Here is a 15432-nt window from a genome sequence, read left to right as displayed (position 1 = left end):
TTATATTATTATTCGAAATTATTTTTTGAGTATTATAGTATTTTTATTATATTTTTCGATATATTTTTTTCTAAACCAAAATATACTGAAATATATCATTTTCTGTACAACAGACGACATGTGCCCCTAAGACTGCTTGCCGCCCACGCCTCCTTTACTATATAAATAGCTATCTATCGGCAGCATCATGATCACCAAACTCTCTTATTCTCTCTCTCTCTAGCGTCCAAGTTTTATATATAAAACTTTGAGTTTAATTTGGAGTATCTACTGGGTCGTAATGAATGAAAGGTAAAAATTAGAATTAAAGTTAAGGTGAGTTATATTATACCTTAAGTCACTATCATATATTTTACATATGTTTTGAGTTATCATAATTTATTTTACGTAATTTGTATTTTATAAATTATATTAGCATTTTTAATTTATGAACCTAATTTTATATAATAGGGAAAACCCATGGATATAATTGTTTATTAAAATGTGTTTTGAATAATTATTTTATAAGTACCACCATGGAGGTCCGATGCCTTGGGAGGACTTAAATAATCATTAGCCTTCTGATTAGCCACTTTGTGAACCTTTGTCTGTCATGGATCCACTGACATTCTGATTTCTAGTATGGAGCAAAGTGTTATACGGAACTAAGTGCTACACTATTGTAGGAGCTACTTCTTGAGTCCATATATTTGCTATGTTCTGTACCGTGGTTGTAATTTTTGCTGTGGAGCAAACTGTTGTACGGAGCTAAGTGCTACATTATGATTTTTTTTTATTAGCAAAGAAAATCTTTATTAATGATGAAACCCTACATTACATGTGGGAAAACATCAACAAAGATGAGAAAAAAAAAAAAAAAAAAAGGAAAACCAAGCATGGTATTGGTGAGAAACCAACACTAGCTGAAACCAACACCCAGAACTTTTACAACAGCAATATAAATAATTCAGCAGCCTTCATTAACAAATCAACAGCCTCCATATACCTTCTCTATCCTTGAGTCCAAGCCTTCCATACAGCAGCCTCCATATACCTCTTCAGCAGAGCTTTTTAGGAGAAGTTTTTCAACCACATCAATAACAGCATATAGGGCACATAATGCATGGAAGTCAAGAGATCAATCCAAATGATGTATTGGAACAATTGTCAAAGTTCCAAAGCTATGCTATAATTCCACCTACACAAATCAACCAGAAGCTTTGTTGAACAGAGCACCAGAGCAACTGATTTAGCAGATCAGTGACAAAGTAACAGCAACTAGCATTAGACATCAATCTACAACCATCAATCAACATAATGCATTAGACCTCAGGGCCATTCCAAATGCATTATTACACTTGATGCATGTTAGACACAAGGTCATTAATAGAGAAACCACAGCCATTGAAGAAGCCTTGAAGAAAGTCACCAACACAAGGTTAGTAAGATACCCACAGTTGCAAATACACCTCTGCACAATACAGCAGCAAGTCACCAACCTTCAAGAAAACATTATATTCAGCAGATAGTTCCAAGAATGAAGGAAACAGGGACAGAACCCTACAACAGTAGACTAAGAACCATACAACAGGACCCTCAACCAATGCAACAGACAGCAGACAATAGCCAATGCAACAGACAGCAGCCTCGGCCAGTGCAACAGATAGCAACCTCAGCATAAACACCTCAATATACCTGATTGTATGCTCAGTAACTGGTTTAAAGAAAACTCTCTGCATTCCCATTTCAATGATGCCCAAAACAAAATGCGAAACTTGATTGAATCCAACAACTCCTTCCAATTCGGTTGGATGTTCTCAAAGACACACTGATTTCTCAACCTCCAAATCGACCACATGACAGTACAAGGGATAATCTCCCATATTATTCTTCTTTTCCTTCTAAATTTCTAACTCATCCACCATTCAAACAAATAGTCATTGAACCAGGAACCACCCACGATAGCCCCCACCAGTGCAAAACTACGGTCCAGATCCTCCACACTTTCTCACGCCATATTAAGACATGTTTCAAAGTTTCATTTTCAATGCCACAAAATCTACACTGCCCATCATTTTGGTTGTCAAGAATCCCTAATCTAGCAAGCCTATCCGAGGATTTAACTCTACCCCTCCACGCCAACCATCCAAAGAACTTCACTGATGGTGGCGCTCCATTCCTCCAAATCAATTTTGGTACTTCTATATTATGACCCATATCAGCAACAATACACTCATACATTGATGCCACTGTATAAACACCGCAGTTATCAGCCTTCCATCCAATTATATCATCCTCTCTCTGATTAAGCTCCGTAACCCCCATTAAGAAGTTGTTTAGAGTAACAACCTGTTCTTCCTCCCAAGCCATCAATGGTCTTCAAAACTCCACCTTCCATTCATATCTATATCTGAGAGAGACCAAAAAGGCTGCAACTTTACCGTATTTATTAGAACTGATTTGGTACAATCTTGGGAAAACATTTCGTAATACAATTTCCTCTCTAACCCACTCATCGCTCCAGAACTGCATCCTATTTCCTTTGCCAAGGCTAAACTTGATATTATTCAAGAAAGTAGCCAAAGCGTCAGGCCATCGAACACTTACCAAAGAGATGTCCGACCAGACACTAGAAACAATGTGAGATTGGGCTGGTAACCAGCATCTCACATCAATTTTGTGAACATCGCAAATAACGTTTTTCCATAGACAATCTTTCTCCGCTACAAATCTCCACCAATAACAGTGTGATGTTCATAACTCTAATCTTCCTAATCCCAAGGCCTCCCACATTCGTACTTTAGAAACTTTATCTCATTTTACCATATGCATCTTTTTTCCATGCTCATTGTCTCCCCCAAAGAAACGCACTCTAAATTTTGTAATCTCCTTTGCCACTACCACTGGAATCTAAAAGATTGACATAAAGTAAATTGGCAAGGTGCATAGTGCTGATTTAAGCAGAGTTAGTCGCCCCCCAAAAAAGAGTAACCTTTTCTTCCATGATGCCAATTTCAACTTAACTCTATCCACCACTGGTTGTCATGTCCTCCTCAATCTTGGATTAGCACCTAAAGGTAGTCCCAAAAATTTCATTGGAAGCTTCTGCACTTTGCATCTAAGAGCTGCTGCAAATTCATTCAACAACGCATCATCAATACCCACTCCTCCTACCAAACTGTTATGAAAGTTCACCTTTAACCCTGATATAATCTCAAAGCATCTCAAGATTCTTCTAATATTAACTATTTCAACCCACTTTGCTTGATAGAAAATGGTTGTATCATCGGCGAACTGCAAATGCGTCAAACAAATGGTTTCAACTTAAACTCCTTTCAATAGCCCCAGCTGTGTGGCCCTAATAAACATAACGTTCAAAATCTCTGCTCCAATGATAAAAAGAAAAGGAGAAAGCAGGTCCCCTTGCCTTAACCCCTTTTGCGGATTGAAAGAATCTGACGGAGATCCATTAACTAGTATAGACAAAGAGACTATAGTTATGCATTCTTTTACCCATTGAATCCATTTTGAATGGAAGCCAAACCCTTCCATAATGGCAATCAGGAAATTCCAATTAATACTATCATATGCCTTCTCAAAGTCTAACTTCAGCACAAGGCCCTCCAACTTTTTAATCTTCCAATAATTAATAATCTCATTGGCTATGAGGACCTCATCTTAAATATGTCTTCCCTCTATAAAAGCCGTTTGAACCTTACCAATAATGGAATGCAAAGCTGGCTTAATCCTTGTTGCCAGAACCTTTGACAACACTTTATAAATACACCCAATCAAACTGATGGGTCAGAAATCCTTAATTGAAACTGGGTTATCGCTTTTTGGAGTTAATGCAATAAAAGATGCATTCAGGCCCTTAAAAGTTTCCCATGAGCATGAAATTCTGTAAAAAATTGAACAATATCCCCTTCATGATTTTCCAGCACTTCCTCAAACAAAGCATGTTAAACCCGTCTGAACCCGACGCTTTGTTACTGTCACAACTCTTAATGGCTGACCATATTTCCTTCTTAGAGAAGTTCTCAACTAATAGCCTGTTCATGTCCTCACTAATTACAGACCCAAAATTACCTTCCAGATATGGCCTTTTCTTCCATTTTTCAGAAAAAACGGATTTGAAATGATTGAGCACTGCTAGCTTGACCCCATCAGGATTTTCCACACTAATATCTTCCACCATAATAGAGTTCAAGAAGTTTCTTCGTTGTCTACCATTGGCAATGATGTGAAAATATCTAGTGTTTTGATCCCCTTTAAGAGCCCAATCAACCCTTAATTTTTGATACCAAAGCCATTTGGCCCTTTTCAAAGCACTCCAAAGTTCTGATTTTAACTCTTTGCTTTTTAAAATATCCACATCATTCAATGGGTTATTCTCTACTACAAGATCCAGAGAATGTAGTTGATCGTCAATGCTCTTCACTTTATCATGAATATTGCCAAAGACAGAATAATTCCACTCTTTCAATTTACCCTTCAATTCCTTCATTTTCCTGAACATCCTAAACCCTGCCCAACCTTCAATAATATTATACTCTCCAGATTTCTTTACTACCTTCCTGAAATTGAGATACATAAGCCAAGCATTAATAAATCCGAATGGACGGGGCCCCAAATCGCGATCATCTTCTTTGAGGAGCACTGGATAGTGGTCAGACAAGCATCTTTGCAATCCCCACTGTTTAACCTTGAAAACCTCCACCCACTCCGGATGAAGAAGAAACCTATCAATACGGCTCCATCGTTCGCTACCTTGAGAATTTGACCAAGTGTAGTTCTTCCCCATCAATGGTAGATCCACTAATTCCATCAGGTCAACAAATTCATTAAAATGCCCCATACCTCTTTCTCTCTCTCTCCTCATACTTCCTTGCCTTTCACCCAAAGTTCGATCTCATTAAAATCTCCCCTAATGCACCATGGGTTTACATAGTCGTTTTTAACAGATAACAGTGTTTTCCACAACCTTTGTCTAGCAGCTACATCATTTGGGCCATAGATATTCACAATTGTGCAGGAGGAATTAGGGGAAATTGTACCTTTTAGAAGGATAAAATTGCAATTACCGCTCAAACTCCTGAGGCTAAAGTGATCTGGGTTCCAAATGCAAAGAAGTCCTCCAGCGCTCCCGCATGCATTCACTTCAACACAATCAAAAATAGTGCTTGGCCACACCAATCTCACGAACTTTGCTGAAACAACTTCCCTTTTCGTTTCTTGAATCAAAACCATGTCTATCTCCTATTCTTTTAGTTTTCGCTTCATGTTACACCTTTTAGACTTCCTCCTCAAACCTCTAATATTCCAGATTAATATCTTCATTTAAAACTTAGACAACACCCAACACCCTAAATAGGCAGTCAACTAAACAGCTAGCCCTTTCCTCTAATTTCGTTTTTCATCATCAATTTCTTCAAGTTCAACGATCCTATTAATGATTTCCTTATCTGGCATTGATGTTTTCACCCCTAACACCTTGCCCATCTCCCAGACTGCCTAGGCCTTAGATAGAATGATTCGATTTCTATTGATAATTGACCCCGACGAGATTGATGAGGAGGTTGCATCAGCCGCTGCTCGAAGAATAGCCTCTCTTTTCAAGATTCTCTTCGCTTTTCTTTGCTTACCCTTGTTCATACATGAATCTCCTAAGATTTCTTCCACCAATTTCACATTTCTTCTCTTCTTATCGTCGATAAGCTTGTGACGACAATTGAACAAACCATGTCTGTTGTTCAACTTTTGGACCCGCCTAATGTTACCTCATGAGCCTGGAGCCTTAGGCAACACCTCTGACTGTGATTCAATTTCCTCTAGGCTAGACTGATTTGGTAAAGAAGAATAATTTGGGCCCAAACTCATACATGGAGCAAAAGGGACAAGGGGCCAATTTTTGGAGCCCAAATGGGCCAAAGAAATCGATTCCAGTCCATCCTTCAGGCCCTCAAAGCAATCAACCTCATCATCCACTTTTTGAGCCGTTGCAATACACATGGGTAGCTGTTCAACTTCCAAAGCCACCTTTGGCTGCTTTTCATTTCTCAAATCAAAATTTGTTTCTCCAACCAATGATGGGTTTGTCTCTTCTGGACAACACTCATCACCTCCGACCCTCCGATGCCTTAAAGCCAGCTTAGCTGTGGACACCAAGTCACCATCCACATTACCATCCACCCTTGAATCCAACTTAGCTATGGGCACAAAGTCACCCTCTATGTCACCAACAGCATTTTGACATTCATCCTCCTGTATACTTTCGGCCACACTTTCTAGAATTTCCGACGAGTTGCCAGAAGCAACAGTTCTGCTAAAATAAAAGTTCCTCCCTACTGCTTCTTCTATCACTCGAATTGGATATGATATCCCTTTGTACTCCACAGTCATCATTTGATTAATCATCTCAAAATGTTTTGTAAAGATCAACACTCTCCCAACTATAAAGGACATGTCTTTCAGAGTTTCATCTTCTAGTTGGATAATCCCCCCCCCATACTTTACCAATATTGGAAAATGTGATTGAATTCTAGAAATTTAGTGGAACACCATAACAATTCAACCACACTAATCTTCCAAATTCATGCATCATAGATGGGTTCTATTCAACAAAATTCTCAAAGCATCCATCAATCCATCTCAGTTTATCCTGCAACGCCCTCTTCATGGCTTCTACTATTGGAAAAGTAATGATCATACTTTTGCCACCAATTTCACGAACTTGTAGATTAAGGACCCCTACATTTTTTAGAATGTCTTCTACCGCTTCGACTGTACAATAAGAATAAGTTTTTCCCACTGCACTTCTTCGAAGCCATTCATTACCATACTCATCAGCTTTAATGGATAGGAGTAAAACTTTGTTACAGACCTTATTGCAACCTCTCACCACGTCTGCAAAGGATTGATTGTGAACATTCCTCCTTTGGGGTTGCCCTATTGTACTCCGGTGCGCTCCATTAGGATCATCAAACCTTGTTCTACTCGTGCCATTTGACTTCACAGTTTCCCTTAAAACTTGCCCTTCCTTGCAAAAAGAGCCAACTTTGCGAACAACCTACAATTCCTCATTGTTACCCCATTAATCGCTTTCACAGCTCTCACTGCCTCATTCTTGGATCTGAATCTAACAAATCCAAACCTGCATTTGAATCTTATGCTTAATTTTTTTGGAATAAAAACATCCTGAACCTCCCCTGCTCCTCTACATAATTGTAGCAGCCATTCCTTATCCATAGAATCTGGCAAGTTATCCACGAACATAGTAACCATTGGCATTGGCCGATACCCATTACTTGAAAAACTTGCTCTTCTATGACTTCTCACCACCTTTTATTCTTCTTCCATGTTTCTTAACAAGTGCTAACTAAAATCCATTTCCTCTTGAACTTTCGATAGCATAGCATAAGTGCTACACTATGGTGGGAGCCATCTCTAGAGTTCATACGAGCCACCTCTTGAGTCCATACATCTGTTCTGTTCCATTTTGTATCGTGATTCTGATTATTTTGTTTATATGATTTCTGTATTATATATCAAATGATTTCTATATTATATGCTCTGTATTTTAATATCAAGCTCTGTTTAGTCAATAATTATCTATGCTCTTAGTATAATATTTCTTACTCTGCCACGTACTTATAGCTATTTACCAATTTTTAGGAAACAATGCAAGTTAGAAGAGGAGCAGGGGAGGAAAACAATGCAAGTTAGAAAATTTTGATTTTCTCAATTTTCTCAATTTAGCCAATTTTGATTTTCTCAATTTTGTAGCTATTTTTATACAATGTTTCCGTTATACTTATGTTTTGTAGTTTCAATTTTCTCAATTTTGATAGGGACTAAATTGACACATTGTGAAAAATACAAGAGCCAAATTGACACATTATTTGACTTTTCGTCAAATTAACTTAACAACCGTTATTTATTGAACTAAAATGACATAATCGAGCAAATTGAAACTACATGGACCAAATTGACATATCGTGTAAATTACAGGGACTATTAATATAATTTTTCCTATATTTTATTGTGTGACTAAGTTTATTTGGTTGTAATTTTAAATTATAATTAATTCGATATTTTTATAGCTTATTTGGCTAAAAAATAGAGGTTTTTTAAATTACAATTTGTAACTTCTTTTTTGTTTTTTAACTTATTTGAAATCCTTAAATACATATGAATATAAGAGTCTCACATTTTTCGTCTTAGTAATAACTTTTGAGGCATTATGTATATTTACACAATAAAAATGTTATATAGATTATCAAATGTTACATTGCACCAAATAAATTTACAACTTATTTTAAGTTAATAATTTAAAATTTTAATTGTTAATTTATAACCATTTTATGGGTCATGCCAAACATTAAACAAAATTAAAAAAATACAAGATATATTTAGATTAGGGCCTAAGTTACATAAGCTTAATAATGACCGTAAATATGGTGCACTAACATATGGATAGTTTTCCAAAATAAATATTTGCCAAAATTTTGAATGAGAAAATTTTGTTTAAAAAATAAGTTGATGATTAGATTTAAAGCATATTTGATAAAACTTAATTATTGATTTTGTAATGCTAAAATTTTTAATAAAGTATAAAATTTTTAGATTACATAAATTTATTCATAAATTTTAAATGTGAAAAATGTTTGGCATAGAAAATATTAAATTTATTCAAAAATATTAAATTTTCAAATGTTAGAAGAACTATTTGAATGGTTTATTAATAAAGTTATTTTATAGATATTTATATTGTATCATGTCTATTTTTTTTTTTTAAAGTTTGTGATTAACTCTTAAAAATTTATAAAATTCTTATTTGAAATGTGGATTATGCATAAATTTATTAACAAATGAGAAAACAAAATTATAAATTCACATATAGTACATGAATTACCTTTTATATTTGAACCATGCTAACTATAAGCGAAGTAATCGTTCTGACTCAAGTTACCTACTGAAAAAATATTGAAATTTAGGAACGAGCCATTTAAATGGTCTAACACATTTTCAAACAAATACACTATAAAAAAAAACTTAAGCTCATGGGTTAGAATTAAATTATTTTATATTCATATTCAGTTTAGAATATTAGTTCTAAATTTTTTTAATATAAAACAATTAAAAAAATATAAAAAATCAAAAATTAAAAATGATCTATATAGAGTTTAAATTAAGAAAATGACTATGGGGTTTGTAAAATGTTCAATTGGTCCGACCTTTAAAATATTATTAAATATAATTAACTAATATTTAGTGAGACTATTTTAGAGGTTGGGGTCACTAATACTCTATTTTTTTTTTCTATTTTTTTTTTATTCTTGAATTTTGATTTATTGATAAGGTAATTGATTTTACATAATAGATATGAGATAATTGGTAAATTGAAAAACTAAAATTACAAAATTCATCAAGATGAAATATATTTATATTTTATCGTAAATATAATTATTATATGGGAATTAATTAATGTTAAATAAATTTTATTTTATATTATAAATAAAGTTTTTGTTATAATTTAATTTTAAAAATAATTTTTACTTATTTATTTTAACTTGTGCATAGTATGGGTATTATACTAGTAAAATAATAAATAAAATTGCACTCTCCTATCTATGTGAAGCTTTTTTTAATTTACTTTTTATTTTTTATTTTTGTAATTAAGTAACAAGTTTAATTTTATCTTTAAATGAAGTTTAGTTTATATTTGTTTCTTTCTATTGATTCATTCCAAAAAAGTTCTTAAATGCTATTAAGGAATGTAACTCAACCATATTGCTTGATCATTTTTTGTGTGTGTGTGTAAATTTCGGTCGATTCTGATCAGAGTAGCAATCTGCTGGAGTTCTTTCTGAATAACTGTAAGGTGAAAGTGGGGAATGGCCATAGAGTTAAGTTTTGGGTGGATAAATGGTGTAACAACTTATGTCTCAAAGATGAATTCCCACTCTTGTATAGGTTGGTAGGTGAAAAGGGTGTGACTCTAGCTGTAATGCTGGATAGGAAGGAGGATGCTGGTGAGTGGGTGTTCCAGCTTAGAAGGGAATTGTATGATTGGGAAAGTTTGGAGGCAACCAGATTGATAAACCAGCTAGAGGCAGGCTCAGTTCTTAGGAACTCTGAAGAAGATACACTAGTTTGGCTGGCTTCAAAAACAGGGAGTTTTTCGGTTGAATCAGTGTACAGATTTATCGCAGAGGGTTTCGATAGCTTCAGTCCAATCAGTAAAAGGATTTGGGTAAAACACATTCCACCTAGAGTTCAATTTTTTGGATGGCTTGCTTGGAAAGGAAAATTAAAGACTTCTGAATTTCTTACCAGGATTGGTGTTCTGCATGCTAATGCACCCTCAGTATGCTGTCTGTGCAAGTCTGGGGTTGAGTCACTTAACCATGTGCTACTGTCATGCCAAGTGGCTTAGAGTGTATGGTCTGCAATACTAAAATTGTGGGATGTTCAAGGTGCTCTGCCAAATTCAGTGGAAGCTGTTCTTGACTGGTGGGCCGGGGTGAGGTTTAGGAAAAATGTGAGGTTGATGTGGAAAGCTCTACCTTTGGTTGTTATGTGGACTCTATGGAACCATCGCAATGAATGCTTATTTCGAGATGTTACCCCAAGTGGGGAGGGTGTTTCTGATCTGATTAAGGTAAGAATGGCTGTCTGGTTTAAAGAGGTATTTAAGGATAGTAGGTTCTCTATGCATGATTTCATTTTTAATTTGGAGCACATCAGATTTTGCTTGGGGAATGGTTCCAGGGGTGTTTCTTGATGCTTTGGTTTGCTGCTGTGATATTAATCTGCTTCCTCTATTCTGATCTGTTTAATCTACCTCAACTGTTCTGCTATTTTGCTTCTTCTGATCTGGTCCATTGGATTAGTTAATCTATTCTGATCTGGTTCCTAGTCTGCTCTGTTATTCTGTCTTGTCCATTCTGGTATAGGCTGGTTCTTTCTAATCCCATGCGGTTATGAGCTGCTCTGTTATTCTATGGCTTATTTGGCTCTCGGAGGGTTGCAGTGTATGCTTCTGGTTACAGTGTAGGTCCTATTGGATGCTTTGCAGTGGTTGGTTTTAGGCTGCAGAGAAGGTCTGTTCGTTATGCACTGGCCTAGGAGCAGTGTGGTGGTCTGTTTGTGTATGTTGATTTTGCTCCACTCTTTTTGTGTTTCTGTCTCTCTGTCTCCTTCTGGTTTTGTCCTCTTTGTTGGTCACCAACTAGGAGGTTGGAGCTTTTTAAGCTCCAAGCTCCTCTATATTGATGTAATCTTCCATTCTCTGTATGCGTTTTCATTAATATAGTCTTTTCTTTTGCCGATCAAAAAAAAAAAAAACTAATGTCAATTGATCCCAAATCATATTTTTTCTAACAGGTTTTAAAACACATTTTGTAGAGTTGCTACAATAATGTAGCGGAAGATATGCTACAACAATATGGAGCAGGCAAAAAATTAGTAGGTTGTACCGGTATATCATGTACTATTGTTTATGTATTAAAATTTGTAAAACACATTTTATCTACCAATTACTCAACAAAAATGGGTTAATATTATTTTACTTATAAATTTTTTCGTTACGTCACACATTAGATGAATTTTCTTTTATCTCCCAACTACCGGATTAGTAATTCTTCACTCGTAAAATCTTTCGTTACATTATTACTAGTTTATAGCATTACATAAAAAATATTACATGATACTCTAAAATTACTGAATGATTATCTAAATTTCACTCGATTTTTCTTTTCTTTTCTTTTCTTTTCTGGGGAAAAGCTCAATTAATTTCATTAATCACTATTAAATAGATTTGATTTTCTTTTATTTGGCTCAATTTCATAGATGATTAAAGGGTTGTTTGGGATGTTCTAAATAAGTGTACTTTTTGACTTTTTATAAAATATGGATTGAGTATAAGTATAAGTTGGGTTTGAAATGATGTGGTAAAGAAATAATATGACCTAAATAAAATGATGTGACTTAAATAAGATAGTAATTTTTTGACTTTTTAACTTTTTTTTAATAGATGACCATGAGACCTAAATTTCAGCTTAAAAGTATTGACTAAAAATTAAGAGACGGCAGATTATCTGTATATATCTCTCCACAACGCGTCAGATAATATCGGATGTTGTTACAACTTACTTCCTTGAAGTTACTCTCTCTCTCTCTCTCCCCACTCACACGCTTGCTGATCCATTGATCCACCATTGAAGAAGATCTATGGATGTGTTCTTTGAACCCACAAAAGGCAGGCCATTCTCCATTGAAGTAGGTTATTTTGATACAGTTTTAGAGATCAAAGAAAAGATTCAAAAAGATCAAGGCATACCCATTTCTAAACAGACTCTGATCTTCAATGGCCAGGTTCTTGACGAGGAGATCAATGTCCACTTCTCCCAAATACTCGATCGCTCTCGCATTCAACTTGTCATCACCCCAGAATCAGAAAAACTTGTCACCAAGAGGGAGGAATCACCGCAGCCTTCTTCTTTCAAGAAAATCCAACTCCTCCTCAAGATGCCGACGTCCAAGCTTTCTGTCATGCTTGAAATGGACGTAAACGATACAATCCGCCGCCTAAAAGAGAGAATTCACGAGATAGACGGTGCTCCTATTCAAAGATTGATTCTTCATGCGAATGATTTTGAGTTACACGACAATAGGGTTTTGCAAGATTACGAGCTTCCGGATCGTTCAGAGATCGAAATCAATGTCAGACCGTCGCCTACCACTTCATCATCGACAGGATCAGGAAATGCGAGTAATTCAAAGAAACTACGAGTGATGGTGTTGACAAAGTGCGGGACTAGGAAGATTCCGGTGGAGGTGAATGCTGGGGATAATGTGGGTGAGCTGAGGAAGGAGTTGCAGAAGTTGCACCAAAGGCTTCATATTCATCTGCCATCAGAAGGGTATTTTTTTATATACAGACAGAATGTGATGGATGAAGATAGGTCCTTTAGATGGCACCATGTTGGCCAAGGTGATACAATTGAGATTTTTAGTGGAAGTGTTACTGGTGGCTCATGAATTCATTTCCTTAATTTTCTTAAATTTTGTTATAAATTTGTTAGGGCTATATATATGAAATAAGTGATTGATATCGTGACATTCACATTTATGCAAGGTGCATGCTATATAGTTAAGCAATGGTACAATATCGAAGGGGGAAAAAAAATCTTTATAATATATATACTAGTGAAGATAATATTATTCTTGAAACAAATGTAAGAAACTCATAAAAAGTGGTGGTGGTGACGGCAGTGGCGGAGCTAAGAAATTAAATCAGAGGGCACTTATTAATTACAATATTAAAATTTTTTATAAAAATATTTCGCATAAATTTTTACCATTAACTTCATGAAAGATAAAAAAAAAGTTAATTAGTGTGTTTGATTTTAGTTTTCTGAATTCAGTTTTCTGAAAACTATAAGTATTTTATTTTTCATATTTTTTTGATTTTAGTGAATATTTTTTAAATTTTAAATAATTTTTTTACTTTTTTAGATGCATATTACTTAGATATGTATCCAAATAGTAAAATATTTGTGAAAAAATATTTTAAAAAATTAATAAATACACAAAAATACAAAAAATGTACTGAATTTTCATATTATTTATATATTTTTTGGTAATCAGTGTATTTTTTTTAAAAAAAAAATTCACAAATATTATACTTTTTAGGTATATTTATGTTAGGTGTGTCTAAAAATTAAAAAAAAATTGCTTAAAATATTAAAAATATTTATTGAAAACATTAAAGGGGGATGCACCAATAAATCCCAAATTAATAACTTATACACTGTTTAGTCCTAAAAGTTTTCTTATAGACTGAAAGGTCCCATTACAATGTTTCAAACATTAGATTAATGTTTCGAACATTAGATTAATGTTTCGAACATTAGATTTCAAACATCAGATTAATGTTTCGAACATTAGATTTCGAACATCAGATTAATGTTTCAAACATTAGATTGATGTGCAAATGGGACTAATTGGAGCATAAGAAAACTTTTAGGACTAAATGGTTCAACTTTTTAGAAACTAGGACTTATGGGTAAATTTTCCAACATTAAAATACAGAAAATAAAGATGTTGATTTTTTGAAAAATATTTTTTGAAAACTAGAACCAAATAAGCTAAATATTATTTGTAATTAATGTATCATAGACAATATTAAAAAAAGTCATGGATATAAAGTTTTAAAATAAATTATATAATGATAAAGTAATTTTTTATACAAAATATGCGTGAAAATTCAATATAATAGTTATAACACGTCATCAGTAACATGTGATATCATCAACTAATAGTAAAAAAACACATGGAGAATGAACGCTACATGTTAAATGTAACTAACAATTCAATAAATTCTATATTTTCATTGAAATTAATTATGTTTGCATGTCAATATTGATAGATATCACCATTATATTGGAATTTTCATAGATAATAATATCGTAATCACTTTATTTTCAATCAAAATAACAATTATTATTCTTATTATTTTAAAAATGTCATTGACATTTAAAATGATATTTTTATAAATTTTTTTATTTAAAATATTTTCTTTATGTTTGCTTGAAAAAAAAAAAAAAAAAAAATTTCCAAAACCCGGGAGGGCACGTGATCCCCTGGGCCCTTGTTAGCTCCGTCCCTGGGTGGTGGCACCGATTATAATAGAAATGTTGGTGGTAGTGAAGTGGTGGTGACAATGATCATAGAAAAATATTTTATGTTAATTTTTATTTTCAGTCATACCAAATGTAAGTGTCACGATCCAACCCCAGGGGTTTAGAGTTGGAATCGCAACTTACTAACTTATTCTATTCCTAGCAAATTAAACTGCGCGGGCGGAAACAAAAATAATTAAACAGGAAATTACTCCATTCTACTATTTTAATAAGAGAAAATACATTTATAGGGCATTTATTATTTTATTATTCAGTGACCGGCCCTGAGTAGAACAAAAGGGAGCAAAAATATATTAAAAAAAAAAGGAAGAAAGATAAAAAAATAAAATAAAAAGTGGTTCAACATCAATCCATGTGCGGGTTTCATTTCGTGAGGTTATGGGTTTCCTCTACATCTCGTCACCTGAAGGGGTAACAGCTATAAACACACAATAGAGTGAGAAATATTATGCCAAGAGTATAGGGAATACAAAATAACCATGGATAGTTAGTTAAGCCAAAACATATACATAACTCAATTTGGTAAATAAATCATTTAAGTGGCAGAAACTGAAATACAAAAATTATGTAAATACCTAACTATAACCACGGTACAGAACAGAACAAAACAGAGGTCACAGAAGTGACGATCAGAACAGAGGTCAATGGATCCATGACAAATAGAGAACCACAAAATGGCCAAACAGAGGCCAATGGTTATTTAAATCGCCTAAGGCATGAGACTCCCGTGGTGATACTTACAAAA

General features: G+C 34.2%; 3 protein-coding genes across 3 annotated transcripts; 1 reads left to right on the top strand and 2 right to left on the bottom strand.

Moving 5' to 3' along the window:
* Nucleotides 1–1893: 1893 nt before the first annotated feature.
* On the bottom strand, nt 1894–2349 carry LOC145820355 (uncharacterized). Its single transcript, XM_082915733.1, has one exon. It carries the CDS (start codon nt 2347–2349, stop codon nt 1894–1896), a length of 456 nt encoding a protein of 151 aa, XP_082771859.1.
* Nucleotides 2350–3853: 1504 nt separating this feature from the next.
* On the bottom strand, nt 3854–4837 carry LOC114272897 (uncharacterized). The gene has a single exon (XM_082915729.1). It carries the CDS (start codon nt 4835–4837, stop codon nt 3854–3856), a length of 984 nt encoding a protein of 327 aa, XP_082771855.1.
* Nucleotides 4838–12213: 7376 nt separating this feature from the next.
* Nucleotides 12214–13023, top strand: LOC114272943 (ubiquitin domain-containing protein 7SL RNA1-like). The gene has a single exon (XM_082887326.1). It carries the CDS (start codon nt 12214–12216, stop codon nt 13021–13023), a length of 810 nt encoding a protein of 269 aa, XP_082743452.1.
* The last annotated feature ends 2409 nt before the right edge of the window (nt 13024–15432 follow it).

The sequence above is a fragment of the Camellia sinensis genome, chromosome 1 (genome assembly GCF_055761805.1).
Source record: "Camellia sinensis isolate YWXY chromosome 1, ASM5576180v1, whole genome shotgun sequence".
Classification (NCBI taxonomy): domain Eukaryota; kingdom Viridiplantae; phylum Streptophyta; class Magnoliopsida; order Ericales; family Theaceae; genus Camellia; species Camellia sinensis.
Note: the sequence above shows the minus strand (reverse complement) of the source record. Positions and strands in the feature narration are given on the sequence as shown.